This window comes from Micromys minutus (genome assembly GCF_963924665.1).
Source record: "Micromys minutus genome assembly, chromosome: 25".
NCBI lineage: Eukaryota > Metazoa > Chordata > Mammalia > Rodentia > Muridae > Micromys > Micromys minutus.
This window is the reverse complement of record NC_137960.1, coordinates 3,258,151-3,285,346: the sequence shown is the minus strand read 5'-3', so window position 1 is coordinate 3,285,346 and position 27,196 is coordinate 3,258,151. Positions and strand designations below refer to the sequence as shown.

The 27,196-nt window shown below is 55.7% G+C and overlaps 3 protein-coding genes across 7 annotated transcripts in view; 1 reads left to right on the top strand and 2 right to left on the bottom strand.

Moving 5' to 3' along the window:
- SYNGAP1 (synaptic Ras GTPase activating protein 1) overlaps positions 1-18,965 on the bottom strand; it is a gene marked incomplete at both ends in the record, with an annotated part of 28,282 nt that extends 9,317 nt beyond the window's left edge. For 2 of the 4 annotated variants that reach the window (XM_080937984.1, XM_080937985.1), the window contains 14 exons: positions 31-72; positions 646-824; positions 1,034-1,235; positions 1,321-1,557; positions 2,908-3,052; positions 3,172-3,316; positions 3,425-4,048; positions 5,638-5,736; positions 5,934-6,087; positions 7,654-7,775; positions 8,152-8,243; positions 13,975-14,080; positions 15,742-15,863; positions 18,888-18,965. In XM_080937984.1, coding sequence (XP_080794110.1) covers positions 31-72; positions 646-824; positions 1,034-1,235; positions 1,321-1,557; positions 2,908-3,052; positions 3,172-3,316; positions 3,425-4,048; positions 5,638-5,736; positions 5,934-6,087; positions 7,654-7,775; positions 8,152-8,243; positions 13,975-14,080; positions 15,742-15,863; positions 18,888-18,954 — 2,336 coding nt within the window. Of the gene's footprint in view, positions 1-30; positions 73-645; positions 825-1,033; positions 1,236-1,320; positions 1,558-2,907; positions 3,053-3,171; positions 3,317-3,424; positions 4,049-5,637; positions 5,737-5,933; positions 6,088-7,653; positions 7,776-8,151; positions 8,244-11,786; positions 11,824-13,974; positions 14,081-15,741; positions 15,864-18,887 lie in introns of those variants that run through there. The other 2 variants (XM_080937986.1, XM_080937987.1) reach the window with 2 other exon arrangements.
- Positions 18,966-20,781: 1,816 nt separating this feature from the next.
- On the top strand, positions 20,782-22,357 carry CUTA (cutA divalent cation tolerance homolog). Of its 2 annotated transcripts, none has more exons than XM_080938010.1 (6): positions 20,782-20,901; positions 21,249-21,457; positions 21,583-21,642; positions 21,740-21,785; positions 21,886-21,935; positions 22,155-22,357. In XM_080938010.1, the coding sequence occupies exons 2-6, from the start codon at positions 21,276-21,278 to the stop codon at positions 22,279-22,281; spliced, it is 465 nt and encodes a 154-aa protein (XP_080794136.1). In that variant the 5' UTR covers positions 20,782-20,901; positions 21,249-21,275; the 3' UTR covers positions 22,282-22,357. The 2 variants fall into 2 exon arrangements, with proteins under 2 accessions (XP_080794136.1, XP_080794135.1); XM_080938009.1 differs by having other exon boundaries at positions 20,872-21,030.
- A 126-nt stretch (positions 22,358-22,483) lies between these two features.
- Positions 22,484-26,966, bottom strand: PHF1 (PHD finger protein 1). The gene is made up of 15 exons (XM_080937995.1): positions 26,588-26,966; positions 25,897-26,071; positions 25,731-25,812; positions 25,539-25,634; positions 25,252-25,352; positions 25,005-25,153; positions 24,778-24,873; positions 24,586-24,654; positions 24,356-24,479; positions 24,211-24,278; positions 24,015-24,119; positions 23,727-23,895; positions 23,540-23,634; positions 23,226-23,306; positions 22,484-23,049 (listed from the first exon to the last, which is right to left on the bottom strand). The coding sequence occupies exons 2-15, from the start codon at positions 26,053-26,055 to the stop codon at positions 22,761-22,763; spliced, it is 1,683 nt and encodes a 560-aa protein (XP_080794121.1). The 5' UTR covers positions 26,056-26,071; positions 26,588-26,966; the 3' UTR covers positions 22,484-22,760.
- Between the last annotated feature and the right edge of the window lie 230 nt (positions 26,967-27,196).

Genomic DNA, 27,196 nt, shown 5'->3' with positions numbered 1-27,196 from the left:
ACAGAAGGGTGGGGAGGACAGAGCCCTCACCTGTTGAGGCCTCGAGCCATGAAGGACTGAAGGTCGATGGAGCTGGAGAGAGATGCAAAGGGGCAAGCACAGACAGGAGGAGGAGGAAGAGGAGGAGAGAGGTGTGGACGGAGATGGAAGGGATGGCGGGAGGGCGTGGTGTTGCAGACGAAGACATGGGTGAGGACAGCAGAGTAATCACAGATGAAGGACACCGTCCGGAGCTGAGGCTCAGACCCTCCCCTCCCCCATCAAACTGGATGTCGGGCTCCAGAGCCCACTGGGGTAAGGCAGTGTGGGGGAGCAGGAGTTAGGTCTCCCAGGGATACCTGATGATTTTGGTACCACATGGCTGAACCACAGCCTAAGGAAAGCAGTGGGTTGTCAGGGGAACAAAGTAAGCCAGCTACGGCAGGCTGAGCTTGGAGCCGAGGAGCCTCAGCACTTCTGGGCTCTGCACCTCTCCCTCACTGGCTTTGAGGAGCCCCCAGCCTCCCACTACCTGTACTCTAACCACTGTCCCTCAGAACCTTGTTCTTCCCTTCTGAGGTCTGGAGAGATACATACAGGGCCCAGCAGGAAGCCTCCAGGAGCGGTCATGCTCCCAGAGCAGTGGTGTGGAAGCAGGGTGCTCACCTATTGAGGTCCCGCATCATGTAGCCCTGCATCTCGGCTGATGGCCCTCGCAGCACCATGGGCTGAGACCGAGTCCGTTCACTCTGGCGGCTTGGCTGCCTTTGGATGTTAGGGTTCCTCAGGGCTGTGCTGATGTCATTGAGGAGCCGGGGCAGTGGACCCAGCTTCAGGAGGGCTTCCTGGAAGGACAAGGCTGTCACTTGATGAGTGAGTGCCCAGTTCTAAAAGGGCCTCAGAGGCCATGGGCAGAGGTTTCGTGACGTGCACTAGAAGTGGTGGTGACGTTTCTGGGAACAGGAAGGAGGTAAGAATTTTGTGCAGAGATCATCTCTTAGCCCAGGTATTTCTAGAAGTACCTGGGGATGGGACAGAAGGAACCTCTACTGACCTTGCTGAGCTGGGGCAGCACCTCCCAGAGCAGGGCGTGAAGTGTGGAGAGCTCGCGGCCCAAGTCTATATAGCCCTCAAAACTGCTGCTGTTGGTCAGCGTGTCCAGGTTGGATATCTCATACAAGAACTGCTGCATAGAACCCCACTCCAGCTCCAGAAACTCATTCATGAAGCCCAGGAAGTCCTCCTTTGAGGTAAACCTGGCCAGAGACACAGATGCCCTGGTGACTCAGGACACCCTTCTAGAAGCCCAGCTCATCCCGCCCTTCCTGAAGTTTCCCTCACTTGGAGAAGTTGGCCAGGTTCTGGATGACCTTGGCGATGAGGGTGAGGGTCCGTGAGGTCTGCTCGTCTGGGTACTCCTGCATAAGCCCAAACAGGCTGGGCGACATAATGGCCGGGCAGAGGAAGCGCAGGAAGAGCGAGGCACTGATCAGCCTGTCAGCAATGTCCTCCCGGCCCCGCTCTGCGCAGCGCAGCCGCCAAGATGCAAACACCTCCTTCAGCTCCCTCGGGAACACGCTGGGGGGAAGGGGTAGGGAGACAGAGAGAGAAAGAGAGAAAGAGAGACCGGGACTGAGCCCCAGAGACCCTCAGCTTTCAGGGAACATGCTGAGGGGGTGGTAGGAGGTGAGGGTGTGGAGACAGGTGAGAGAGACTGGGAGGGAGGGACTGCAGGAGGAAGACAGGAGGCTGCTGAAGAAGAGGGCCACGGTAGAGGGAACAGATTCTGGAGAGAGAAATGGAGAGTTGGGGAAAGGGGCAAGGGGAGAGAGACACGTGGGAGAGAGACGGAGGGTGTGAGAGAGACAAGGAGAGGAGGAGAAGAAAAACAGACACCAAGGGAAGAGACAGAGATGGGAGAGAGATGGAGGGTCACTTGAGGTACAGGGAGCTCGGACCCCCCAACTCTTCTGGATTCCAGGGAAATGGGGATGGACGTGCCCCAGGCATGATCCCCAGTCCCTGGAATGGCTCAGCTTGCTCTTCCCCGCCTCCCAGTGCCACTTCAATGTCCCACTGACACCTTAAACTTGACTCGTGTAAAACAGCTCACCATCGCCCCCACACTGCCAGCTGGCTCCTCCTTTTGACTTCCCTGGATCTGTCAGTGAGGCTGTGGGTCTCCTAAGCACTAGAGTCTCATGACCTCTGAGTCCTCCTGACTCTTCACACAACCCCTGCTGATCCTTCCTCTAGCCAACCCTGAGCCTGAGTAGCCCCTTTCTAGGCTTTCTGACTGCACCCTGATCCAACATCTGGTTTTCACACCTGAACCAGAGCCTCCAGTGGTCTGGGCTTCTTTCTTTCCCTCCCCGTGTAGCTCTGACTTGTGGGCAGCCTCCGTCATGCCTCTTCCTGGTGTCTGACAGTTGCAGACTCCTGAGCCCTGTACTTCCAGGTTCTTTCATCCCCAAAGCACAGCTCTCTCTCCCCTGTTGCCTCCACTAGAAGCTGTGCTGCAGCTGATGGCCATCCTCTGAAAGCTCCAGGCCTTCTCACAACACAACTGTGCGATCTCACAGCCTGGAAATGTCCTTTGCCTACTGTGTACAAATACCAGCCCAAGTCCGGTCCTCATGGTCCAGTCCGGGGCACCTTGTTACGGTTTTGTCTTCTCTGACTTGGTGTTGCCCTCGGAACCCTCCCTTAACACACATCATAACGGTTCTGTGGCTTTCTGTGCATCTCATGTGTCCCTACTCATTTTGGTTAGAGGTCATCTGAGGTTCACCTCTCTCTGTTCTACGACACCCCAGAAAATGCTTTGCCCGTACTGATGATCAGTCCTCTGAGGATGGACAGATGGATGAACAGATGAACACACAACTGCCCAGCCCTGGCCCCCCAGCCCAGAGTTCCCAGTCTCACCAATGGGAGTTGACCACCTTGCACAGGGCCAACTCACAGCACATCCGCAGGTTGGCCTGATGCTCTGCCAGACTGGACGCTGTGCACTTGATGGGGTCTACTTCACAGTTCTCCTCAGATTCATACAGAGCACGGATGAACTCCCCTGGGAGAGGGTGTACAACAGGGAGCGGTCACACTTTCCAAGGGCAGGGACAGGGGCTCCCTGGGTTGGAGGAATGGTAGGGTGGGCACAGGGAGGTTCGGGAAGAAGGCCTGAAGTACCAATGGCATCCTTGAGGTATTTCTGGCCAATCAATCTCATGTACTCTTCTATGGCTTTAGTGGCGAGCGTGTTCTCGCGGAATATGAGGTGTTCCCGCTCCATGAACCGGTCTACCTCTGACATGGCCATGTCTGAAAGGAAGTCCTGGAGTCCAGGAAAACCCAAGGGTCAGCCTCGTGAGTTTATTTTCTCTTCACTGCCCACAAGCCCATGCTCACTCAAGCCAGCTTTCCCTGGGGGCACAGAGCTCACCTTGGCCTTGCCAGTACTCTGCAGGATGTGAACCAGTGCACTGGCAACCTCCTCCTTGCCCTTGACATTCAGGGCAGGCTCCAGCACTGCACACAGCATCCGGTAATGGTTAGTCACATACTCCGCAAACTCCTTATACAGCTCCATGGGCAGGATGCTCATCGTCTGGTACCGAGCTTTCAGCCTCACAGCAGGACAACCTCCTTTCCCTTTGCCTCCTGAGCCACCCCCTGACCCCCCTCCTCCCCCTGAGCCCATACCCCCAGAGCCCCCACTGCCTGTCGGCAAGGTCACGGGGTACCACTGCTCTGTGAAGTGGCGCCCAGCTAGGGTGGCCACTGGAACAGTCACCAGGCCAACATAGCCTGCCTTGTCCTTCTTCCGCTTTTTGTCCGAGTCACGGTACAGATGCAGCCGCAGGGCCCGGACAGCCGGCAGGTTGTTAAACTCGAAGTGCTCGCCCCAAAAGACAGTGTCTCCGGAAGCTGAGCGGGGCTTGGAGGTGGTCCGTGCATACAGCATGTCATCCAGACACAGCTCACAGTAGTAACGCTTTTTAGGGGGCAGCTCCCGAGCCTCTATGATCCATAGTTTCAGCACATTGTCTACCCGGCGGCTGTTGTCCTGGCATGAGGAAGTGGTTGGGGCAGATCAAAGGGTAAAGACAGACACACCGGAAGGACAGTGAACACGCAGGATCATGATGGTGGCTATAAGGTGAGCAGTAAGTATACTGGGCTTGAATAGTGTCCACCACGCCCAGAATTCTATTCCACCCTGGTTCTGGTTTCTGAGATAGCCTCACTAGGTAGCCCAGGCTGGCCCAAATGAGCACGTGCACCACTACCCCTAGCAGTGACCGTGAATTAGTGTTTCTCTAGAGCCCAAGTGTGGCTTCATTCAAAAACATGTCCTGCAGATGTCAACTACGATGAGGGCACACTTGATGAATGTGATCTCTTAATCCAGTCATTGGTGACTTTATCACATGGAGAGGGCTATTTCCAGACATACAGAAGGAAGGCCGCCATATAAAGAGGGAAGGACTGATGTGACAGCTTCAGAACTGACCTGGCCTTGCTTACACTGGACTTCAACCCTGACCTGTGGGAGAGCAGCTTCAGCTGGCTCAGTCCATGGTGACTTTTACTGCGGCCCCGAAGGCTAACAGAGAAGGGCAGCTCATACAGAATTAAGGCTGGGAAATGCTCAAGTGGCAAGTCACAAGCATGAAGGGGCCAACAAGATGGCTTCCTTGGTGATGGTGCCAAGCATGAGTGTGCGCTCCAGGACCCATGAGAGTGGAAGGAAAGAACCAAGTCCAGAAAGCCACGCTCTGGTCGCCACATGTGCACTGTGACCCCCCCTACCCCCACAAAGAAATAAATGTGGACTTTTAATGTTATTTATTTTTGGTTTTATGAAACAGGATCACCCCATATAGCTCTGACTATCCTGGAATGCACTCTGGCCTTGAACTCACAGAAGTCCACCTGCTTCTGTGCTGGGGTTAAAGGCCTGTGCCACCACAGCAACACTGTTCTTTAAAGTAAGGGAGACCTCAAACATGTGGATGAGAGAGTCCCACAGAAACATCAGATATAGGGCCCGTGCAGTGTGACCTGAGGATCAGCTTGAGGAGGTGTGTTGAAAGCAGTGTGGTACTTGGATCCTGTATGGTTCAGATTGTGTGGAGCATTTTAAGTGGGATTTCCTAAGAAAGGCCCAGGGGGAAAAGAGGAAGATGGCCAGGACTGTGAGTCTGCTACAAACTGGAATCCGAGGCCAGCTGACGGAGTGGCAGCTTCTTCTCGGGGAACTTAAGTCTTGGTTGGAGCAGATGCACAGGGACTCTGTCAAGAGGGCCTTGAGGTCACTGAGTCCAACCACACTTGTGTAGACTTTATAAAGAGAGCCAGGGTTCACAAAGCACTGACTGGGGCTGGGTAACCACCTGTTAGGGGAGTAAGGCCTTCCATCTGCAGGGAGACTGGACTGAAGAACTTGACAAGCCCTGTCTGCTCCCTAGCTCTGTGGCTTTCATGGTTGGGAAGCAGAGCATGACATAAGGTAGCAGTTGGGGAAGGAAGGGAAATAAACGGGGGACTCCAAACAATGGCAATCACCCTAGCTCCTATGCCTGCTCCTCCTTCCAGACCCCCATCATTTAGCCCACTAGGCCCACAGCCCCCGTTTCCCTTCCTCCCCAGTACCTTGTTGGGTTTTACGGCCCTCTGTAGATTCTCAATCCATTTGTCCCTTTCGGCTGCAGACCGACAGGCAAAACATTTTGTTCCAGACGATGTTGTTACCTGGAGATGAGTATGAATTTGAGGTGGGGCTCCAAAAAGGGGTGCTTCCTAGAGGCTGGAGACCACACCTCACCTTCCTCCGTCATCCTAGCCCTGTTCCCCTGATATCCACACATGCACCACTTACTCCAGGCCCTTGGGGCCTACCCTCCTGCATCCCTGCCCTCTCAGTCCACCACAGCCCACAAAGCCACTACCTCAAAGCAGAATTCCTGGCCCAGAATGGAGCTATGTACTGGCTTGATAATGGAGTCTTCATCCAGGTTGAGCTCCAAGGCCTCAGCAGCACTACTGGGACTCAGCAGAGATTCATGGGAGTGTGACTCCTTGAAGCTCTGCATTAGCCGGGCCCTGGTGGCACAAGGTTCAGAGAAACATTATGGAAGGCCCTTTCCTTACTAGAGGAGAGTCTCAGTCCTTCACATACAGCATCACAGGAGGAAGCCTAGGCCCCTCGTGTGGATGGGGGAGGTGTATGGAAACCAAAGCCCTTCAAGAGACTTATCTGTGTCAACTCATCCTCAAAATTGCTGGGCATAGTAATACGAACCTTTAAGCCCAGCACTTAGGAGGCAGAGACCGATAGATCCCTGTTAAGTCTGAGGCCATCCTGGACTACATAGCAGGTCCCAGGCTAGCTAGGGCCACATAGTGAGACTTTGTCTTTAAAAACAGAAACAAACCATGTCGAAAACAAAACAACAGCAGCAAAAAAGAAAAGGTAAAAACAAAATGGCCTGGACATGTCTAGGTGACTTCAGAAAGCAGAATCTCAATATAAAGGAAAAAACTGGAATCTAAGAGTCTAGTCACAGAGGAAATACAGTAATGTCTGGTTTGGACCTGGCACACAGTGCCTAATAAACATTTTATGATTCAAACCATAAATGAAGTGAGTTTTCAGTACAACCCGGGGATAAAGAGAGAAAGGCACAGGAGAGTCAGGGGGCAGAATAAAGGTCAGAGGCTGGAAAGCAGACTTGGGAAGAGGAGGAGGCAGCACAGCAAGCAGGGGCAGTCAGGCTGAGGAAGAGCAAGCGTTTGCTGTGCAGAGGACAGACCAGGGTGTACACGGGGCTGAGGTACCAGAGCGAGGAGAGAAAGGACAGCAAGTGGCGTGGAAATGGGTAGGGGACCAAGATGGAGAGCATGGGGAAGCAGGAGGGGAGCTCGGGTGTGGGAGCCTCCATGAAGTTATTTATAGCAGCCCCGTCATCACAGGCTCTGGCTGCCGTCAGCACCACGCTCCCCCGGCCCCCCGCCCCCGCGGCCAGGAATACCATGCCCTCACACCCCCCCCCCCCTCCAGCCCCAAATCCAGCACTGGTTACTTAGAAGGGGGCAGGGAAAGGTGTGACTCACCTGATCCCAACCTTCCTACCCTGCTCAGTCCCTAGGAAAGCCATACGCAAGGGAAAAGGACAGACTCTCTCCGGGGAGTGACTGGACTAGGGGAAGCCCAGAGGACAAAGGCAAGCAGCCAGGTTTCCTTCCCCATTCCTCAGGCCTGGATTAACCCCAGCCTTTGCCCCCATTCTGTTACCGGAATACCAGACACTCCCTCTCCCATTGTTCCCTTGCTCCCCACCAGCCCTACTACTGGGGTCTCTGAGCCCTGACCCTCCATCAGCATCAGCTGCCCCTCACCAGGTCCACCTGCTGCCCTGCCTCACCTCCCCCAGGTTCTGTTGCCTCCCTCTCACCAGGGGCAGGAGCCCACCCTTCCTTCCACCCTATGAGCCCTCCTGCCCTCCTTGGCTTCACCTTCACCTCCTCCCCTGCCTCAGCAGATCACCCCTTGTCACTACCTCTTTCCTGTCACCTATAGCTTAGGCCAGCTCTTCTCTGCGGTTAACCTTTGTTCTCAGGGACCCCGACTTCACTCAGCACCCATCTCCTTTCAGGTCCTGTACCTACCGGTCATGGTCAGCACTTCGGAAGCGAGGCAGGATCTGTCGAAAGCTGCTGGTCCGGTCAAGTTTGGGTTGTGACTTTGTACGTTTGATAGAGCTTTTTAGCCTCCGGCTCAGGAAGCCTTGCTGGGGAGCAAATGGGAATAGGGGTGACTGGGGGCAGCTCAGATTCTCCCTAGACACCCTCAGGTGGCAGGGAATCCCTGGAAGAAGATGGAGTAGAGGAAAAGGGACAGGAGCCCTGACACCAGTTTGCCTTCCTTGCTCCCACGGGTGCTGTGTATGATGTGAGCAGACACACAAACACACACACTAGCTTGGAAAAGGTGGGAGGGCTGGTCCAAGAAGTAGGGGGCAGAGCCAAGAAGGGGTAAACCAAAGAGGTGGGGATACATGCACACTCTTCCTTGGGTCCTCTTTTTCAGAATCCTGGGGCTCCAGCTGGGGCTGGAGGAGATGGGGCCAGGCTGAGCCACATCTGGTAGCACTTCCATTCACTCACCGAGGGCCGGAAGGGCGCAGCGGGGGCGGCCTCCATGCTGTACTGTTTCCCCCCTGGGACACTCTTCCTCCTCGAGCGACCCAAGTGGTATTCTGGAGGGAAGGAAAGGGCCCGAAGGAAAGTTGGGGAAGGGGCTGGGGAACTGTTAGTCCCGATTTCCACCCTGGGCCAGTGTATTAGCCACCTCCCTCGGCCCCTCAGCTCCGGCCTCACCTACCCCCCGGAAAGCAGCAAGAAGAGCAGCGGCGGCGGAGCGGCTGGCGGTGGGAAGGAGGGGGCAAGGAACCCGAGCCGGAGCCCCCTGACGGGGTTGGGGTGGGAGGCCTTAAGCCCATGACTGGGACTAGCAGTCAGCAGGAGGGCATAGTCAAGAGGGTCAGTAAAACCCCCTAATGGAGAATACCCACGGCCCAGGGAGGCTCAGTTGCCTGTCCCCCACCCAAGAGAAGGGGCTTGCTTGGAGGAAGACAGGTTAAAGGTCATTGCCCATTGGTGGGCTTTCCTCTTTTCCCGGCCAGGCACATCCTCCTCCTGCCCCACACCTCCCAGAGGCCCTGTCTGTCTGGAGGTCCAGGGCTGCCTCCCATGACCCCCTCCCAGGACCGGAGGGGAAGGTCTCAGAAGGGACCTGTGCTGAGTAGAAGGGAACAACAGGAAATCTGAGGAAGGGACCGATGGGGAGCGGGGAGAAGGAGCCGGGTCCACGTGCACTGCAGTGCTAGTGAATGGTTGAAGAGGAGAAGAAAAGAATGCAGAGGAGTGGGGAGGAAGGACAGTGGGATTCTGGGGACTCCCAAGTAAAGGCTGGCAAAGAGGAGGGGGGAGGTGAATACGGATGAAGCTCAGCCTGCCAAGAATCGAGGGAACAAGAGCTTAGAGGAAGGGAGCTGAAGGTCCGCTGCTAGGGAATTTGGAGGGGCTGAAGGGCTGAAGGAGAATCAAAGTGGGGGAAGCCAAGCTCCGGCTCCAGCTCCAGAATGGCTGCCCAGGCCTGGGCTCCCCCCTCAGCCCCACAGTCACCACTGCAGCCAATGGGGGGGCTGGTGCTGCATCAGGGGCGGGGCCACCATCTCCATGGCAACAAGAAGCTACAGGCTGGGAGGGGCGACCGGAAGAACTGCTTGTTAACCCGCTAGGTTCCAGAAGAGAACAGAGAAAACCGCAAGACATTTTCATGTCTGCTTCCAGGCTGCCCACAGCCTCAGAGCCAGTCCTTCTTTGGTCCTTTAATAGGTAGACTCAGGTTTGCACACAAAAGTCAGTCTGGATCCCGAGACACCAGAACCCTCTCTGTCTCCCAGGAACCGTGTGTAGAGCACGAAAATACAGTAGAGCACAAAAATCCACCAAGCAGTGGGGAACCATGGATATCACAGCCGCATTAGGAGAAATAATAGGAAACTGTGCTTCAGAGACATACAAACAGCCTTGAGCATGGGGACCCCAGGCCCACATACCCCACATGCCTAGACATTTGTGAGTACTGCAACAGGGGTGTACATACTTGAACTCAGACAGCCACATGAAAACTGCTGGTGTGGACCATGTGGCTATCATGTGGGCAGTACACTACATACATTGACATGTAACCCTATGACAACCCGTGCTCCACAGGAGCATGTCAGTCTAAGCCCTGAGACATATGCTTAAGTATATTGTGGTCCTGTGTCACCCCTGATGTATACATACATCATGATCCCAGTCAACACTCACAATCCATATTAACAGTACAACCACATTCACCGCCTTGGGACAGCTCCCTCCTCCCCAGTCCCAGCTTTCTTTTAGCTCTTTCATGGCTCTAATCACCAGCATCTGTGATGGCTACCAGGAAAACACAACACATAAAACAAGCAATGAGGAGCAAATGTGTTAATGAGCCTCTGTCACCCGGAGGCCCAGCGCTGCCCCCTCCTCATCTACCCCCTGCGTCTCTCAGGTATGGCTGCCTTACTCTCAGTCCAGGGAACCTAGGCCAGCCGTTATTTTCACACACATGCATCTCTAATAGAGTCATAAAAGCCTTAAGTTTAGATCCACCACAGAGGGGGTAAAATCTGCGGATTGTTTTGCTTACTTCCTGGAGGAAAGGCATGTAATACCAGGAACTAAGTCACAGGCTCCAAGGCCACACACATGTGATCCCCAGGACTCAGACACAGAAGAGGGCAGAGTGACGGGAGCATGGGATGGCCTGTCATTAGTGCTGCCTGTGGTGACATACACAGAAAAGAGCACACAGCCATGTACACACAGCAAACCTGAAAAGCATACACTGCCACACTGGGTCTCCATGTCCCATCCCTGCATGATATATACACTCATGCACACACAGAACAGCCACCTACACAGACCCGTAACATAGGCATTGTGCATACACCCACACAGTACACACCCTGTATACACACACACACACACAGAGAGAGAGAGAGAGAGAGAGAGAGAGAGCAAGGGCTTGGACTCCACCTCTCCAATGTCTGTAATCTTGACATCACCCACAAACATTTCTCCTACCCTCCAACCCCCGACACCCCCCACCAACCCCCTGCCCCTCCTGTAGCCTTTCTTCTCCATACCCAGCTGACAGCTCTCCAAGGGAGCCAGAGAAAGATGAGCTGGGCTAGAGAGGGGCTAGAGAGGGGCCAGAGAAATTGGAGGTAGGGCACACACTGCAGTCTCCGTGGTGACAGGCCTTACTGGGAACCAGCTTCTGTGGCTGGATGGCCTCCTGCAATCCAGCCAAGCCTGGTCCTACAGACCTGGCAGCCAAGGCCCTCCTGCATCCACTTCTCTCCACCCTCTCAGACTGCTTCCCGGCAGGGCCTGGCTCTTCAGCTGCCTAACTTCCCTGTCCTCTGCCCTCTTCTCTCCAAGTTCAGCTCAGCTCTTAGGTTCCTATTCTCAAGGCATTCTTTCTCCCTTGCTCTTTGCTCTCCTCTTCTTGCTGACTCTCTCATCCCTACTTCCCTCTTTACCCTTCACTTCTTTCCTGTCAAGCTTTTCTGTCCCCATCTAGGGCAGACAGAGAGGCTCACACCTGCCTAGTCCAAAGGTCTTTCATGCAGTCAGACTACAAGGAACCATTCACACACTTTATCCCCACCACCGGCACACCGGCACACAACCACCCACATCCAGACACGCCCTGGACACCCATGCTGGGACTGACACAGATTCTCAGACCAGTGTTGGAACATACATGCAAAGACACACACCTGCCACCAGGGACACTGAAAATTCTCATCTGGCCAGCCACACATTCTTACACATTGGCCTCAACCAGGGACATGCATGCTCAGGGTCAGAGGTGACATGAATTAGTATGGCCACAGATTACCCCATAAACCGGTGGCTAGCCCCACAGGCCCTAAGGCTGTTAATTGGCAGAGGCGGGGCAAGACAGGGCATACCTGCACAGTGCTGGCTACACGTGTGCAAGAGGAACTGGGCCCCATGTGCACATGCACCGACACACAGGGTACAAGCATGGTCAAGATCACACAGGCAAACACCAGGTCTGGCCCTCCTCTAGGGTTCCAAGACCCCCTCACACCAGCCGCCCCCACGCGCAGTCACAAGCAGGAAGCTGCCCAGACCCCCACCCTCCCGACCTCTACTGCCCCCCCTCCGGTTACCATAACTCCCCCCACTCGGAAGATGCAGCGAGAACATGCGGAGGGAGCAGCTGCCGCCGCCGCCGCCACCGCGGCCTCCCCAGCCCCCTCCCGTGCCCACGCACACGCGCGCCCCCGCCCCACGCGCGCGGCCCCCCACGCGCGTGCTTCGTCCGTTCAGCCCCGCCCTTACCTCGCACCGCCCCCCGGGGGGTCGAGGGTGTCCCCGATGGGGGAGGGGCCCGCTCTGCGCGGGGGAGGGGCGGGTACGGAGGGAGAGGGGGCGGCGGCCCGGCTCGCGCCGCCCGACGCGGTGGGGCGGCGGCGGGGCCCGGGACGGCCTGGACGGCCGCGCGGTGACAACCGCGGGAACGGCTCCCTCCGCCGCCGCTCCCGCCGCTGCCGCCGTTGCCCGGGCCCCGCCGCCGTTGCTAGGCGACCGCTGCTGCCGTGGCCGCCTCTGTCACGAGCCCTGTCGCCCGGAGACAGCGCGAGAGAGACGGGGGAGGGGGACAGAGGGACCCCCAAAACCAACTAGGCCTCCCATCATCGCCTCGTGAACAGACCCCCACCCCCAAAAAGAGAGACAGAGACAGAGAGAGAGAGAGACAGAGAGAGAGAGGGAGGGAGAGAGAAACCCTAGAAGGGAGTGAGGGTTTGCAGCTCCACCCAGCAGAGGAGGAGCCCTGGATTCCAATGCCCTCAAAGGTCCGGCGACCTCTCCCGGGCTGTAGCGTCCACAGCCTCAGCAAACACCTTTGCAGAGTGGAGCCCCCAAAGTCCCCAAACCCTTTATGTCCCCTGCACACCCTCCGTGTCCTCTACACATTTCTGTTTCTCTCCGAAGATTCCAAACCTTCACCACCTACTAACTTCTAATAAATCCTGCCCCTCAAATATAAATATCCGAAACCATTCCCAGCCTTTACTAAGCCCCAATACAGTAACCTTCACGGGCCACCTTAACTTCACCCAAAACACTGGAGACCCACACCAAAGGCCTGAGGACTCTAAGGAGACAGAGAACTGTGTGGGCAGAGCGGCCAACAGCAGGACACATGACAAACACTCTATGAGCATGTTACCATTCCAGAGCACACAGGTACACACTGCACAAACAAAAATCATGCCCCACATGGACACGACAGACAGACATCACCCAATCTCTGTATACTCTTCGCCACCACCTCCTGGCTTGCCTCAGAGTGCTACCTACACCCTCATGTCAGTTTCCATGACAATGACACACATCCCAGACCACTGGCCTGGGGTGCCAAAGCTAGCCTCCCAGGGGCAGTGAGGCTGGGACCTATCAGCAGGCAGCTGACTGGATAACACTAGTTCTCTAAGAAAGCCTGTAACCCTGGGGAGGAAGAGATGGTGGGAGGGATAAAGGGGTCTCATGGGGTTGGATGGAGGTCATGGAAGGGAAATGCTGAGGAACTGGGCAGTGGCAAGGGGGTTTCCGGAGAGTGAGGGCGTCTCTCTGCACCTTGGCTGCAGATCCCTGTTCTCTGCCTTCATCTCCCCTCACTGTTCCCATGGAAACCTTTTAAGCGAACTTCTCAGAGGAAGACAAAAATCTTTTTTTAAATGACTAAAGAGGGGGGTGGGGGGCAGAAAGGAGGAGGAAGGGGAAGAGACAGATGGAGAGAGGGAGAGAGTTGGAGAGACAGTGAGGAGATGGGGTCTGACGGAGTTCCACCCGGAGCAGAGGAGAGGAACACGGGGATCAAGGGGGAACAGAAATGAGACTGGGGAGAAACAAGAAAGCAGGGAGTGATCCCACTGCAGAAAACAGAATCAATTGAAGGAAGAAGAAGGAGAGGCCACAGGCCCGAAGATCTGGAAAAAGATGGGAGCTCGCGAGTGGGACACGGTCTGGGGGAGGGCGGGGACTAGGTCATTTTCTCCAAGTTCTCAGATAGAGGATGCGGGGGCCAGGGCCAGGAGCACAGACAGGAGACTGAAGATCTAAGCAGATTATTTTTACAAGCACCAGGGAAACAGTCAAACTTCACTGCTGGAGAGGAAAAAGGGAGCAAAGCTAAGCAGTGTGTGGACACGCGGGGGCCGCTCACCAACAGCCCCGGTACCCCGCGCAGCCCGGACGAGGGCGCCCTGTCCTCGGGATCGGGATCACGGCTGCTCTCCACCCCCGCCCGCTCCCCGCGACTGTCCGGGGCACGAGCCTGCTCGGCCGCCGTACCATGCTCGCCGTGGGGCCGCCCCTCCACTGGCACAGAGACGGTGCGTCTCAGCAGTTTGTTTCGGCTGGACTCGCTCCTCCGGTCGCGGATCAGAAGGGGGTGTATCTAGGGGATTGGGGAGTGTGTCAGACCCCACGGGCCTGCGCCCTCCCTCCTCTCCCCTTCCATGGGAGCCCCTTGCCAGCCCACCTGCCCCTTCCACCCCTGCCCACGTCCCTTGGCCCTGGTGATGGGACTTCTCGTTCCCTGCTCTCCCTCCATTTCTCCTGAAACAGTCTAGAGAATTCTCCCAAACCCCACTCAGCTCAGCGCTGCCCGAGAAAATCCACAGGACTTAGCTACCTCCTGAGTCTGGTTTCTCTATGACCTTCAGTTTGTCCATCCTCCCTGCTTCCCTCCCAACCTCCCACCTTCCTCGCCCCCTTCTCTCCCTCAAGCTTGCCACAGCTGCATTTATAATCAGTTCCACAGCTTGTCTCCCTCCCACAGCCCGGCTTGCGGCCAGACTGGGACCCAACCTCCCCTCCCCCAAGAGGGCCTGGTCACCTCCCCCCTTTTCATCTCTCTCCTTTACCCTCTTTCCCTCAGCCCTACCTTTCCCTATGCCTCACCTCAGCTCCCCCTGGGAGGCGTCATCCTAACTTCCACCCCTACCAAAGCAAGACTCCCACGAGGCCCCAGCCCCACCATCCAATTCCAGCTCCCAAGGGCCTTCATTCTTCCATCTCCATCTTCGCCTTCCCACTCCCACCTTCCTACCAGACAGGCTATTCCTGCTGGCTAGTGGCTCCTCTCTGTCTCCACGTCTGATTCCTTCCTTGCCACTGCTGCTCTGCCCCCGCCCCTTTCCCAGACCATCCAGTGGACTTCAAATCCTTGGTCAAGGCTGATGACCAATAGCAAACCACTCAAATGCATTCCAGTACCCTGAGCTTAGGTCTACCAGGCCACCTCACCTGCAGCCAGAGTTACCATGGTCCCTGTCAGATACTTCTATCTCCTGACCTGGATATTTTCTGTCCACATTTCACCTGCCCTCAAGGCTCCTCTACACCCCACAGTTCCAGCCCCAACAGTGTTTACACGAAACTTCATCACCTAGATCCTCTAAAGATGGCTCCCCAAACCACACCTGGGGCCTCGCCCTTCAGAATTGGGCCCTGTTCCTACTCTGGAACCAACACTCCTTGTACTCCTAGGCCTTACATGGCCACTAACCACCTCCTCACTCTGAGTAGCCCAAGTACTGCCCTGTACACAGCTCCCCACAGTCCCTCGCATGCCTGCTCTGGCCTCTCAACCTATCACGGCCCTTCCTGAAACCCAACCTGCCCTGTAGAGGTGTAAGTAAACCTAGTCTGAAGCTTGAACCATTTTTCCTTCCCGTTCATGCCAAGATCCAGCAACCCCTGTCCTGTCTGTCAGTCCCTCTGGCCCTATGGCTGACCCCACTTCCTCTGCCTTTCCTCGGGGTCACCCAGTCTTGGCCTGCTCTGTGCCCTGTGATAAAGAACTAGGAGAGGCAGGGGAGGAGAAAGCTGAGCATCCCTTTGGAGGAAGGCTCCCTTTCTTCACTTGCTTTAAGCCCTTCACTTTCCCTCCCCCACAATATGGGGGGGTGAGGTCAGGAGGCACCCTCAAATCTTCAGAACTATAGTTCTTCTACAGCACTGCCAACGGCCTCCAAGACCTTCTAGCGGAAGTCCAAGAAGGACTATCTACTTTGTAACAATCCCAATGGCCACCCTCCTCCTCAGCCCGCTCACCTCGTCCTCATCCAGCATGAGCAGCTGGTTCCCCGAGATGATGCAAAACCGAGGGTTCCAACCGGGACGGTCATACGGGGAATGAACGTACTGGGTTCGGTGCATAGGGGGTCCCCGTACATCTGGGGGACAGAGACACACAAACAGTGAGGGAGGGTCTACACTCTGGGTGTAGAAACCTAAAGCGGGAAAGAGAGTCTGCCCTCCTGAAGGAGAGGGAGAAGGGACTGCCGCCCACCTGAAGAGGTCCTAGTGTGAGGTGCCTGGTGACTTTAAAGGGTCACAAGATGGTCATGAGCATGGCTTCAAGGATGAGAATTAGTCTCATGACAGAGAGGGACTTTACTGGGGGCAGGAGAAGGTGGCCAGTTCACTAGTGTTGGGGGTAGGGGGTAGAGGTTCATGAAACTGGCAAAAGACACAGAGGTCAGAGGAAAGGCATTAATAATCTGCTTAAAATGGATGTGGTCTCACACATTTAGGAGAATACGAGGTACCCAGCTGTGGAAAAGATGATTTTGTGCTGAATATTTGAGTCATGAGATTCTGAGAACTAAACACTTAGAAGAGAGGAAGGGGCTTCCATGTTCAGAGAGGCGTGAGGCCTCTCTCCTCTTCTTCCCTTCCTAATTCCCTACCCCTACCCTGATTGTCCTTTGGGAGATGTTACCAGGGAGAGGGTAGCTCTTCTTAGCATCTGGCTGTGCAGGGATCCGGGTGGGAGAACGTGGTAAGTACACTGCTTGGAGGACCAGAGAATAACTGGCCTCTCTGTCCACCACATGCTCAGGAGTCAAGAGTCAACCCTCCACTCCCCACCTCATCTTCACAGACAGGACCGAAGCCAACACTACAGGTTGACAGCCGCACCTGGCTGTCACTGGGCACAGCAAGAAACTTAAGAAAGAGTGGAGGGAAGCGTGGAACAGCCATGTCTGATGACAGAGGAACTTTCTAAGATATGATCTGAAAATAGACACATTTCCAGAAAAAAAAAGGGGACCAACAGTTGTGTGTTCTCAGGCACCCAAGGGTCTCCCTGCTCTATCTTTGCTGTCTTGCTAGCGTTGTACAGTGAAGGAAAGGCCTCAGGGAGTCAGAAAAGGAAACTGGTGACACTGGGGTGATGAGGCTGGGCCAAGGAGAATGTTCACAGGAAGAAAAGGCCAGTGCTGTCACCTTTGTGGGGCAATTAACTTGGGCACACTTAAGGAAAACTGGCCTTCACGCTTCATTCCAGCCCCTTGAGTAACTTCAGGGAACCCCATTCCCTTATTGATGATGGTCATATTCCTCAAATTTACCCGAATTGCAGAAAAGATGGAGCACCTCATGATACTTTGGAAATTTCACTGTCTCGATGCTTTCTTGGAGACTCTACTCCTATTCTTTAAACATCAGAGATCACTGACGGAGCTGGGGAGTATAGCTCAGTGGTAGGGAAAACAAAACAAACAACCATCAACAACAACAACAACAAACCCCACCAGGATTCAGAACCCCAGCACAACAGCAACAAGAACTACCCATAACTTAGGTCTCAGTCACTTGAGGCCTAGTACATCTCAACACATGGTGGATCCAGAGGAAAATTCTGTTGATACATATAACCAAAACACAACAGAGGAGCTGCTCAGGGCTGCAGCTGGGGCAAGCAAGTTAGACCTCAAGAAACACTATTCTACTGGGAACAGGAAAGGGACACACACAGGGAACCTTGGCTTAGGTACAACTCTACACAAACACACACACATACACACACACTCGCACACATGCAACACAGTCTATAGTTAAGAACACTAATGGTCCTAGGAGGCAATGGAACATAGCAGAGAAAGGTGAAATGGGAAGTTCCACAAGGCTCTAAGACGGGGATTCCTTAAAGCCCTGTTCCAACCATCAAAACCAGTCTTTTGGTACCCGCCCCCCAAATCTCCATTACCCTAGGAAGCAGAGGGGACAAGAACAGAGGAATCACCAGGTTGGAAAATAAGAAATAAGCTCAGAGCACGTGACAAGATGGGAAGTGGGATAGGAAACAGACCTAAGAGAAGGGGAAGTAAAGATGGTGGTACATGCCTAGGGCAAGGGAATGGGCCACAAGGTTTCTGCCAACATGGGGCAGAGGTGGTGAGCCAGACCCGACAGGGGGCTGAGACATGGGGCCCAGGAGCAGCAGTGGTGTACTAAGGTGGTTATTAGAAGACAGCGAGGGAGAGAGATGAGATAGGGACCAATACAGGGGAAGGACAGAAGGGGGACTCATATAAGAAACGGACACCATATGGGGGGAAAGATATAAGTGATGGACAGCAGAGGCAGGGAGGGGGACTGGAAAGAAGAGGTGGGTGGGGGAAGGGGTCAAAGCGATTAAGTGGAGGAAACAGATGAGACCCAGAGACTGCATCTCACTTCTCAAGAATCTGATGAGGGCCAGTCAGTCACCCCCAGGATTTTTACCTGGCCCTTGCTCCCATCCCTCAGCCTTACTTGCATCTCCCCCTCACCCAACCAAAAAAAAAAAAAAAAAAAAAAAAAAAAAACCACTTGGTCCTCCCCCTTCTCTGGTGTCCCCTCCCCCAACCTTTTCTCTCTCCTCTCTTCCCTCCATCTGGACCCCCCACCCCCCCACTGCCACCCTCTTTCTCCATCTGGCCCCTTCCCTCCCTCCATCCTCCTCTTTTTTTTCCTAAGTCCTATCATTCTGAGCCCCTCACCAAATTTCCTTCCCATCTTCTTGGTCTATCACGCCGGCCGCCCGTGTTTTCATTTTCCCCTCTACCCTCTCCTAAGACCGTGTCTCTATTTCCTTGGTAATTTCTTCCTCACTCGGCTCCCAAACCCAAACCGTTTCTGCAGCCTTTCCCCAAACTCAGTCCTCCCTTCTCATCCCTTTCTGACGCGCTTTCCCCTCCATCATCTTCCCCTCAGCCCCCTTCGAGGTCCATGTCCCAGCCCCTCTATCCCTTACCTACCCCTATGCCTCTAATCCCTCCTTTCCCACTGTTCCCACCTCTGCCTTCCCAGCTCTCCCCTCTCCCTCCATTTCAGCCGATCCTTCCCCTCGGTGGCCCCGGCCCCCCGCCCCCTGCCCCTCCCCCTCTTGCCCCCCCCATGGCCCTCCCCTACCCTTAGCACCACCGTACCTCTGAAGGGGGCATAGGACATCGCGGGGATGCTCCCCCGATGGATGGAGGCTCGAGACCTGCTCATCAGGCCTGAGGGGGAGGGGGCGGGGGGACGGGGAAGAAAAAGAAGAGAGAAAGAGGGGGAGAGAAAGGGGGAGAAGGAGGAGGTGGAGGAGGAGGAGGAGGAGGAGAGAGGAGGAGAGAGGAGCGGAGAAGAGCAGAGAGGAGGAGAGGAGGAGGAGGAGAATAAGAGCCAACGGCAGCAGCGGCAGCAGAGAGAGGGGGGGCGGGGGAAGCGAGCTAGAGAGGAGAGAGCAGGAGGAGGAGGGAGAGACTGCAGCCCCCACCCCTACTCAGAGAGACCCGGAAAAGAGAGAGCGAGGGACCCCTGACTCATACACACCGGAGACGGCAGTCCTGAAGAAGCTGACCCAAGACCCCCGAGACAGACCCCAGACCCAGAGAAGATACTTCACCACCTCACCCCTCACTCCATACTCAACAAATTGGGTCTCACAGATCCAAATCTAGAGGGAAAGATACCCCTGAGCTCAGAGCCCCCCGCCCCCGAACCCAAATTAAAGAAAAGAGTCATGGACCAGAATCTGAGAATTTAGTCTCAGCAAGGTTCTCCAGACCCATGTTAATCTTGTCCGACCCCTGGACCCAAAACGGAGACCTAGACCCAAAGAAAAAGGTGAAGTGAATATTAGAAAGAGCTCCAGGCCAGAATTAGATTTTAGAATCTAGCTAGAGATAAAACCCACATTCATATCTCAAAGAAGTTGCAAATTTGGGGTTGAGGGAGGAGACATTCGACTGGCCGAAAGATGAAGATGACCATACCGAGATTTAAAATACATTGCATTTGAAAGATCAGAGTTGATGATCATGGGACTCAATTCCCTGAAACAACTCGACAGGTAACTCATACCCTAGGAAGGACCCAAATATTGGACCCTACCCTCACCTACACACACAAGAGTCTCTGAGACCCCCTCCCCAACTCAAGAGGGAAATGCAGGTGCCTAACATCAGCCACCCACGCCAAGGACCCCAGGCCTTGGAGGGAGGGATAAAATTTGGGCGGCAGAGCCCTTTTTCCTGCTGACTCCTCCCTCTTCTCTGGCCTCTCACTGGCCCCCTCTCCATTTTTGGGTCACTGGATGTGCTTAGGCTCCAGGGAGGTTATGTAGGGCAGGTCCTGGCTCCTTGGGGAAATGGATGAAGGTAAGGAGACCCAAGACCGAGAGGTGGGCCAGTCCTGGGGAGAAGAATCAGCAAGGGAGAAAGAACAGGGCCATCACTCGGAACTCTAACCTGCAACTCTCATTTCTGTTACCCTCTCATTTGCCAGTCAGCCAGTCCTAAGCTTTGGGCTCTCGGTATCTTCCATCACCCACTAGCCCATTTACAGGTGGTGTCACCCAGTGCTTTGAAAAGGTGTCTTTCCTCACTCAGCCTTGGCAGTGCCATGTCTGAGCCTGCCTGATCACTGCCCCCTACCCAGGGACAGCTGGCTTCTCAGCTCGGTGCTAACGCAAGGGGGGGGAAACACTGTCCCCACCCAAGACTGCTCCCTGCCTGTCAGCGCGGGGAGGGAGGAGGACTGTTACTAGGCACACTCCGGGGCTCAGGACGACTCTCCGGCCCCAGCCTGACGCAGCGAGAGCGCGGGTCGCCAGGTCTCACGTCACGTGGCCGGCGAGGCCGGCCGGCGATTGGCCCCCGCTCGCGGCTCCTGAGGCGGCGCCGCGTGAAAGGACAGGCCTCGTCACGTGACGGCGGGCCGCCGCAGCGGCGTTCCCCTGCCAGCAACGGGCTGAGGCTTCACGGAAGCGGGCGGGCCACTTCTGCGCACGTCCTCAGATCAAGCTGCCGATTGGCCAGAGGGCCGGACGCCCCGCCCCCTTCGGGAGGCAGGGCAATCGGGCCACTCGAGGGCCGGGATTGGCCAGGTCTGGAGAGTCCGAAGGCAGGGCTGCTCCTGTCACGTGATGCGCACTGTTTTCTCGTCACGTGGCTGCTGCAGGTAAGAGGAGGCCGCTCCTCCGGGGCACCGGATCTTTCCTCCGTGAAACGAGCGGCCTTTCATCTTTTCTCTACCAGCGTGGGCTGCATGAACTGGGGGCGGGCGCCTGGCGTCCTACTCGGCGGAGGGGTGAGTCTGGTCCCGCCCCTTCCGGTCTCGAAGTCTCACCGAGCTTCTGCAGCTGAACAGAGGAGCTGTCCCAAGTTTTTTAAGTTTCAGGGACATTTTTCTTCCTGGTGCAGAAAAGGCAGGGCAGGGGCTTGGTGTCTGTCCCAGAAGGCACCACGGGTGCAGTTTCCTGGTGCAGTTGTGGGGACACTGAATCAGCCCCTCCCACCCCGCTCCAGGCCACGCTCCTCCTGTCGTTTCTTTGGATGCCTGCGCTACTGCCAGTGGCTTCCCGCCTTCTATTGCTACCCCGAGCTCTGCTGTCCATGGCTTCTGGTAGCCCTCCGTCCCAGCCCTCTCCTGCTTCGGGATCCGGTTACGTCCCAGGATCAGTCTCTGCAGCCTTTGTCACTTGTCCTAACGAAAAAGTCGCCAAGGAGATTGCCAGGTGGGGACCTCAGCCCGATGACCTACGAGGGAAGAGTTGGGGATAGGGGAAGGGTGCTGTCTCTAGGCTACCAGCACAACCCACAACCCCTGGCTGTGCTCATTCTGATCTTGCTTCACCCTCAGGGCAGTGGTAGAGAAGCGCCTGGCAGCCTGCGTCAACCTCATCCCGCAGATCACATCCATGTAAGTTGTCAGTCTAACTTGAGGGGCGGGGAGCTTTTTGTGGGAGAAATCTTCTTTCCAAAGACTTTGTTCCTTTCTTTTTCTCTGACATCTTCAGCTATGAATGGAAAGGAAAGATTGAGGAAGATAGTGAGGTGCTGATGGTGAGAAAACTCCCTCTGCCTGGTTCCTTTGACCACTCTGGCTATCACCTATTAACCAGTTGCACCCCTTTGGTTGAACTATGTCTGTCTTTGCCCTTAGATGATTAAAACCCAAAGTTCCCTGGTTCCTGCTCTGACAGAGTTTGTTCGGTAAGAACTTTGAGGTTTTCTTTTGGTGGTGGTACTGGGGGTGAACCAGGCAGGGCCTTGAGCATTCAGGCAAACAAGCACTCTGCCACTGAGACACCCTCCAGCTTGGTAAAGAGCTCCGAGATGAACGAGTGGTGGAAACTACTTCGGAGTCAGGGCTGGAGTCTTAGGGGGGATGTCTTTGGGTGTCTGAGTAACCCGGACCCTGTCACTTTGCAGGTCTGTGCACCCTTATGAAGTTGCCGAGGTGATCGCACTGCCTGTGGAGCAGGGGAATCCCCCGTACCTGCACTGGGTGCACCAGGTCACAGACTCGGTTTCCGATTCGGGCACAGCCCTGCCGTGACGAGCCCTGTTCCTGCCACAGCTCCCTCCTTCCATGTGCTGACTGAGCCCTAATAAACCCTCACCTGCTCTCCGTGCATTTTCTCTTGTGACATATAGCTGGGGGAAGATCAGGAGCACCTCTGTCCATCTTTCAAAATGACTCATGCCTGCTTGGTTTATTTATCTTTATTAGTCATACAGTCTGGAATCCTGGACCACCCAACCTACCCACCCCCCAAATCTCTATACCCAGGGGTTAAATAGTTTTAAAAAATATTTCAAAAGCTGTAACAAAATAACATCAAAGGAAATGAGGGGGGGGTTAGGAGTCATGAAGGGGCAGAGTAGAGGGCCTCTCCCCCACACCCCTGGATTCCAGCCTGGGCAGGAGGGAGAACCACTCCCTGTCTCTCCAGGTACATCCCAGCTGTAGGTGAGGTCAGAGGTCAGGGCATGAAAGTGCCAGTGTGTGAATGGGAGGCGGACAGAAGTGAGCTGTCAGAAGATGCCCCCTCCTCCCCACTCAACTAGGTACTGCACAGAGCCGTCAGGGCGCACTCTTCGAGCCAGGACCCTGACAGGGTCCCCTCGGGACAGGTAGCTAACCCCACCTTGGACTCCTCCCCCAGTCCCCGGAGACAAACTACGACACAAGGGAGAAGGGGGCAATGAATGTCTAGAAAGGCCTGGGGTCAGGGCTGGGACTGAAGAAGATGAGGCAGTCATTGAGTGGGGAGAACTTTTGGGGATGTCTGTGGGGAAGCCAATGTGAAGTTCCAGAGGTGACCTGGAAGAGAGAAGACAACGGTAAGATAAGACAGGCCAGATAGATGAGGGTGGCTTATGCCTTTAATCCCAACAGTTAAGGCAGAAGGGCAGCCATGACTTTGAGGTTAGTCTGGACTTGAGAGTCTAAGAAGCCTGAGGTCATATAAGGAAAGGAGGGAACCGGTAGTGTCTCACCTGTCTGGGGGTTCACTGTCCCCAGAGGTCCCTGCAGTGCTGGCAGAAGGGTGGAAGGAGGCGAACATCCGGATGGGGCTGCTGAGGTTGGGGAACAGGCAAGTCAGCACCTGAAGCAGGGAAGCATGTCTTCCCTGCGAAGGGCGATCTCACATACTACCGCTAGTGCGTCTGCGCGCCCAGAAGGCTGGGCAGCGATTGACTCTACAGTCTCTTTGGACAAGAATTGAGAAATGAAAGCAGAACGGGAAAAAGAGTTGCAGGTGACAGAGTGGAGAAGGAATGACAGGGGCACATCTAGACCAGGCACTGACCTGGGCAGACAGCGGGCGTCTGTGGGCCGGAAGTTGTAGCCGCTGCTGCCTTGGTAGCTCTGGTTAGGGCTGGGGGGTGGTGGAGACACTGAGGCCTGTAGGAAAAGGCAGAGGGTCTGTGAGATGACCCTTGGTTCCTTCACACACCCCGCCAGGTTGCCCCATGGGATTTCCCCTGCCCTTGTACCTGCAGGGCCCTCTGCTCCCGGGACCCATGCCGACTGTGCGCTGCTGTGGGTGGCCCCAGTTCCTCCACTTTCCCCTTCTGCCTCCTCCTCAAGGGTTCTGGCTCCGACCTCCGTCGTTTCCCCAGGGGACTTGAGACCCCTCCCCCAGGGCCCTGCCCTAAAGGGAAGCTGTAAGAGGCCTCCTTATCCCCCCAGCCCCTCCCAGGCACCCCAAGACCCCCATTTCTATACAAATACCCTCCAAACAGATCCTTGAGAATTTTCCCCATCCCCCCTGGATCAGTGACCTGGTAGGGGCTCCATCTCCAGTAAGAAGCTCCACAGGAGGAGGGGTCCGAGCATGGAGACCAAAAAGACATTTCCTCTTTTTAATCTCCCTCCCTGAAATGAAACTGGGACAAGGAGAAAATCGGCAGGTCAGTGCTGTAGCAAAGTTCCCCTCATCCAGACTAGCACATCACACGCCTCCCTCTTCTGACTCACCGGTCCTTGTGGCTGTTAAGAGCAGAAAGGAGCTTGGAAGAACGTTCTCCTTTGGGAGTGTCTGAAAGCTGAAGGAGGAGGATAAATGGGTCAGGGAGCAGACATTCCTTGTCCCACCCCAGTTCCCAAACTTTAGAACCCTTACCTCTCCCAGAAGCAGACTGTCCCAATTCTCAGAGGTGAAGGGGAGGATCTCTCGGTCAAAATCGAAATATTTCTTCTTACAGCAAACGCTGAGATGGTAGAGGACGAGGTGAGCCACGTCCACCCTGGAAGAGCATGAGACAGTCAACAGCAGCAACTTTGAAGTCAGGAGTCATTACAGTAAACCGGCGGGGGACAGAAATGAGTCACACGGAGGACAATCCATCTCACCAGCGAAGCTGTAACCTCCGGACCTTCTCAGGGCCGCCCCGGCACACACAGCATTCAAATTCATAGAATCTGTACACGGGCCAGGACAGAGGATGCACCTCACTCAACCCTCCGGTACACCCTGCAGAGGGCTAACTAGTCGGGACAGCCAGAGAGTATCCTTGGCTCCTGCGCAGCCTCCCTGGGTCTCACCTGTCTCCGTAGAGGAGGGGCTTGCTCAGACACTGGGTGCAGGCCTCGTGGAACCACTGGAGGCAGCTCCGGCACTGCAGCATTTTCAGGTTCCACCTCAAGGGGAAGACAGTGCTTGTGGCCCTCAGACAGCCCTCTTGAAACCACTCACCCTGTTGGTTCCCCTTTGTCCTGGGCTCTGCCCCCACACAACACCCACCCCATAGCTGGCCACCCTCTTCACTTACTCCCCAGGGCCTCCACAGTAACAGTAGCTCTGCTGTCTGTTGCTCAAATGTCCAGCGTCCCAGTCCAGCCCTTTCAGTCCATATGGCAGGGAGAGTTTCATGCCCAGCATGGCCCGGGCATAGGGACCCTTCTTCAGTGCGCCTCCCCTCTGCAGAAGAACAGATGGAAACTTCAGAGAGGCAGGAAAGGAGAGGAGAGAGAGATCATGGGAGGCTCCACACACAAGGGGCAGAGAGGTACCTTTACCTTAGTGGCAATCGCAAAGACACACTGGCGGCAGACCCAGGATGTATCCTCTCCTTCTCCAGGGGCTGGGGCCCTGGGAACGTGGCAGTCTTGGTGATAAGCTGAGTAAGGACAATGTTGAGAGTGGACACTGTGTGCACTAAAGTCCTGACCATTTAAGCCCTCAGCCTTGCACGGCCTTGCATGGCCCTGTCATCTTCATCTATGGCTCCCTCCCTGTACTGAGATGAGGCGACAGGGTGAAGACTCATGCTACAAGGGAGGCCCAGGGCAAACTGCACCCTCACCGTGGCGACACTTCTCACAGCTGACCAGCCGGTTCTCAGGGACCACAGTCTCAGAGCGACACACACAGCAGATGAGCTCCTCCCCAGGGAGGGCAGCTGGGAGAGAATGAAGTGTCAGGAGGCCTGTTTCCAACCAGCGTGCCCACCCACTCCAGCGTCTGCTGTGAGAGGCTGCAGTCTGAAGGGTCTCACCTGGGCTGATGTCCTTCCACAGAACCAGAAACTGGGAATCGTCCTCAAACTGGACCAGGCACACCTCCCGGCCACTGTCCACCTGGAATGGATGACCAAGATGATAAAATGGGAACGAGAATCAGGCCGGAGACTGGGAAGCAGTGGGATCAGAGGTGGGTCTTACCTTTTTGATGGTGCCCAAGTACAGCAGCCCATCCGTCCATCTAGCCAGCACATCCTGACCCTCCCAAAGCCGAGGTCTGGGGCCTGAGGCGGGAGCAGGGGAAGCTGGATCCCAAAGAGAGGGGGCACCCAAACGGCTCAGCCGGGGGAGCTGCGCCATTGCATCCTGGGAGGGGCTATTCCGAAATAGGAGGGTAAGAGTTTGAGTTGAGAAAGCGTCACTGTGCCTAGTTCTGTAGCATCCCAACTCTTAGGGACTTCAGGTGAAGAGATGTCTTCAGAGTCAAGGTTACTGGTTAAGTTTCACCTTTCCCAGCTGTGTAGAAGTATCCTAACTAGGGCAATCTGTTGCCCAGAGATGTTTTGGGAGCTTTTCTGAAGACATTTCTGAAACAGCTGCCTCCTCAGACCTGTGTGTCTTATTTAGAACCACCATCCTGGTGCCAGGTTATGTTAGGTCACCCTCAAATTTGGGGCTCCTTGACCAGAGATTAGATAACTTCCCTGAGTGCCCCAGGAAGGGGGTGTGTCCCTGTCCAAGTCTCTACTCCCTACACTGCCAGTTCAAGGAGGAACTTGAGTCGCCCCAGCACAGACCCTAAGCTGGACCAGGAGGCTCTCCCAACCCCTTCTTGCACACAGACCCCCGGCTCCTTGCCCCCCCCCCTCCGGGCCTCCCGCCTTCTCCTTACCGGTGACAGCTGGGGCAGCTGGAAGCCAGGTAGAGGTAGACCCAAGAAACCTAGGTGAGTCCCCGGTTCGGGAAGACGGAGTGTGAGCACCGGGGGGCGTGCAGGTGGAGGCCAGGGGGTCCCCGGGCCCAGCCCCTCCGTTCTGGCGGCTCTGGGGCGTATGACGCAGCAGCCAAAGCAGCAGCGGCGGCAGGAGGAGTCGACAGAAGGAGGGAGGAGAGTGGAGGGTGGGGAGTACCAGGGGGAGGAGAAGATGGAGGGGCGGGCAGGCAGTACCTCCCTCACCTCCAGCAGGCCCAGAGGGCGCTGCGCTGTTGGGGGCGCGGCCGGTCAGGGAGGACTAGGAAATCCCTGCAGCCCCCTTTTCGGGTAGGCTTGCTCTGAGGGCAGCAGGAAATAACCTTCTTGGCAGCAAGCCTGCAGGTCAGGGCCAGGCCCCGCCCCATGCCACATCCGTTAGCTGTCCCGCCCCCGTGGCCACTCCAAGCTCCGCCTTCGCACGCGGCACCGCCCTCCTCATTCACGCTTCTGTCGCCCCGCCCTCTTGCGCACGCGTAACCCCGCCTGCGCGCCGCACCTGGGCACAGCCACTCCTCCGTGAGAGCACTG

Bases quoted from the DNA above. Each gene is read 5' to 3' on its own strand.
- CUTA (XM_080938009.1), top strand. From the start codon at position 20,989: ATGAACTGGGGGCGGGCGCCTGGCGTCCTACTCGGCGGAGGG. The intron at 21,458-21,582 runs GTGGGGACCTCA...CTTCACCCTCAG, and splicing joins GTCGCCAAGGAGATTGCCAG to GGCAGTGGTAGAGAAGCGCC. The intron at 21,786-21,885 runs GTGAGAAAACTC...CTTTGCCCTTAG, and splicing joins AAGATAGTGAGGTGCTGATG to ATGATTAAAACCCAAAGTTC.
- PHF1 (XM_080937995.1), bottom strand. From the start codon at position 26,055: ATGGCGCAGCTCCCCCGGCTGAGCCGTTTGGGTGCCCCCTCTCTTTGG. The intron at 25,154-25,251 runs GTAAAGGTACCT...GTTCTTCTGCAG, and splicing joins TCTTTGCGATTGCCACTAAG to AGGGGAGGCGCACTGAAGAA. The intron at 24,120-24,210 runs GTGAGTCAGAAG...TCCTTGTCCCAG, and splicing joins CTTAACAGCCACAAGGACCG to TTTCATTTCAGGGAGGGAGA.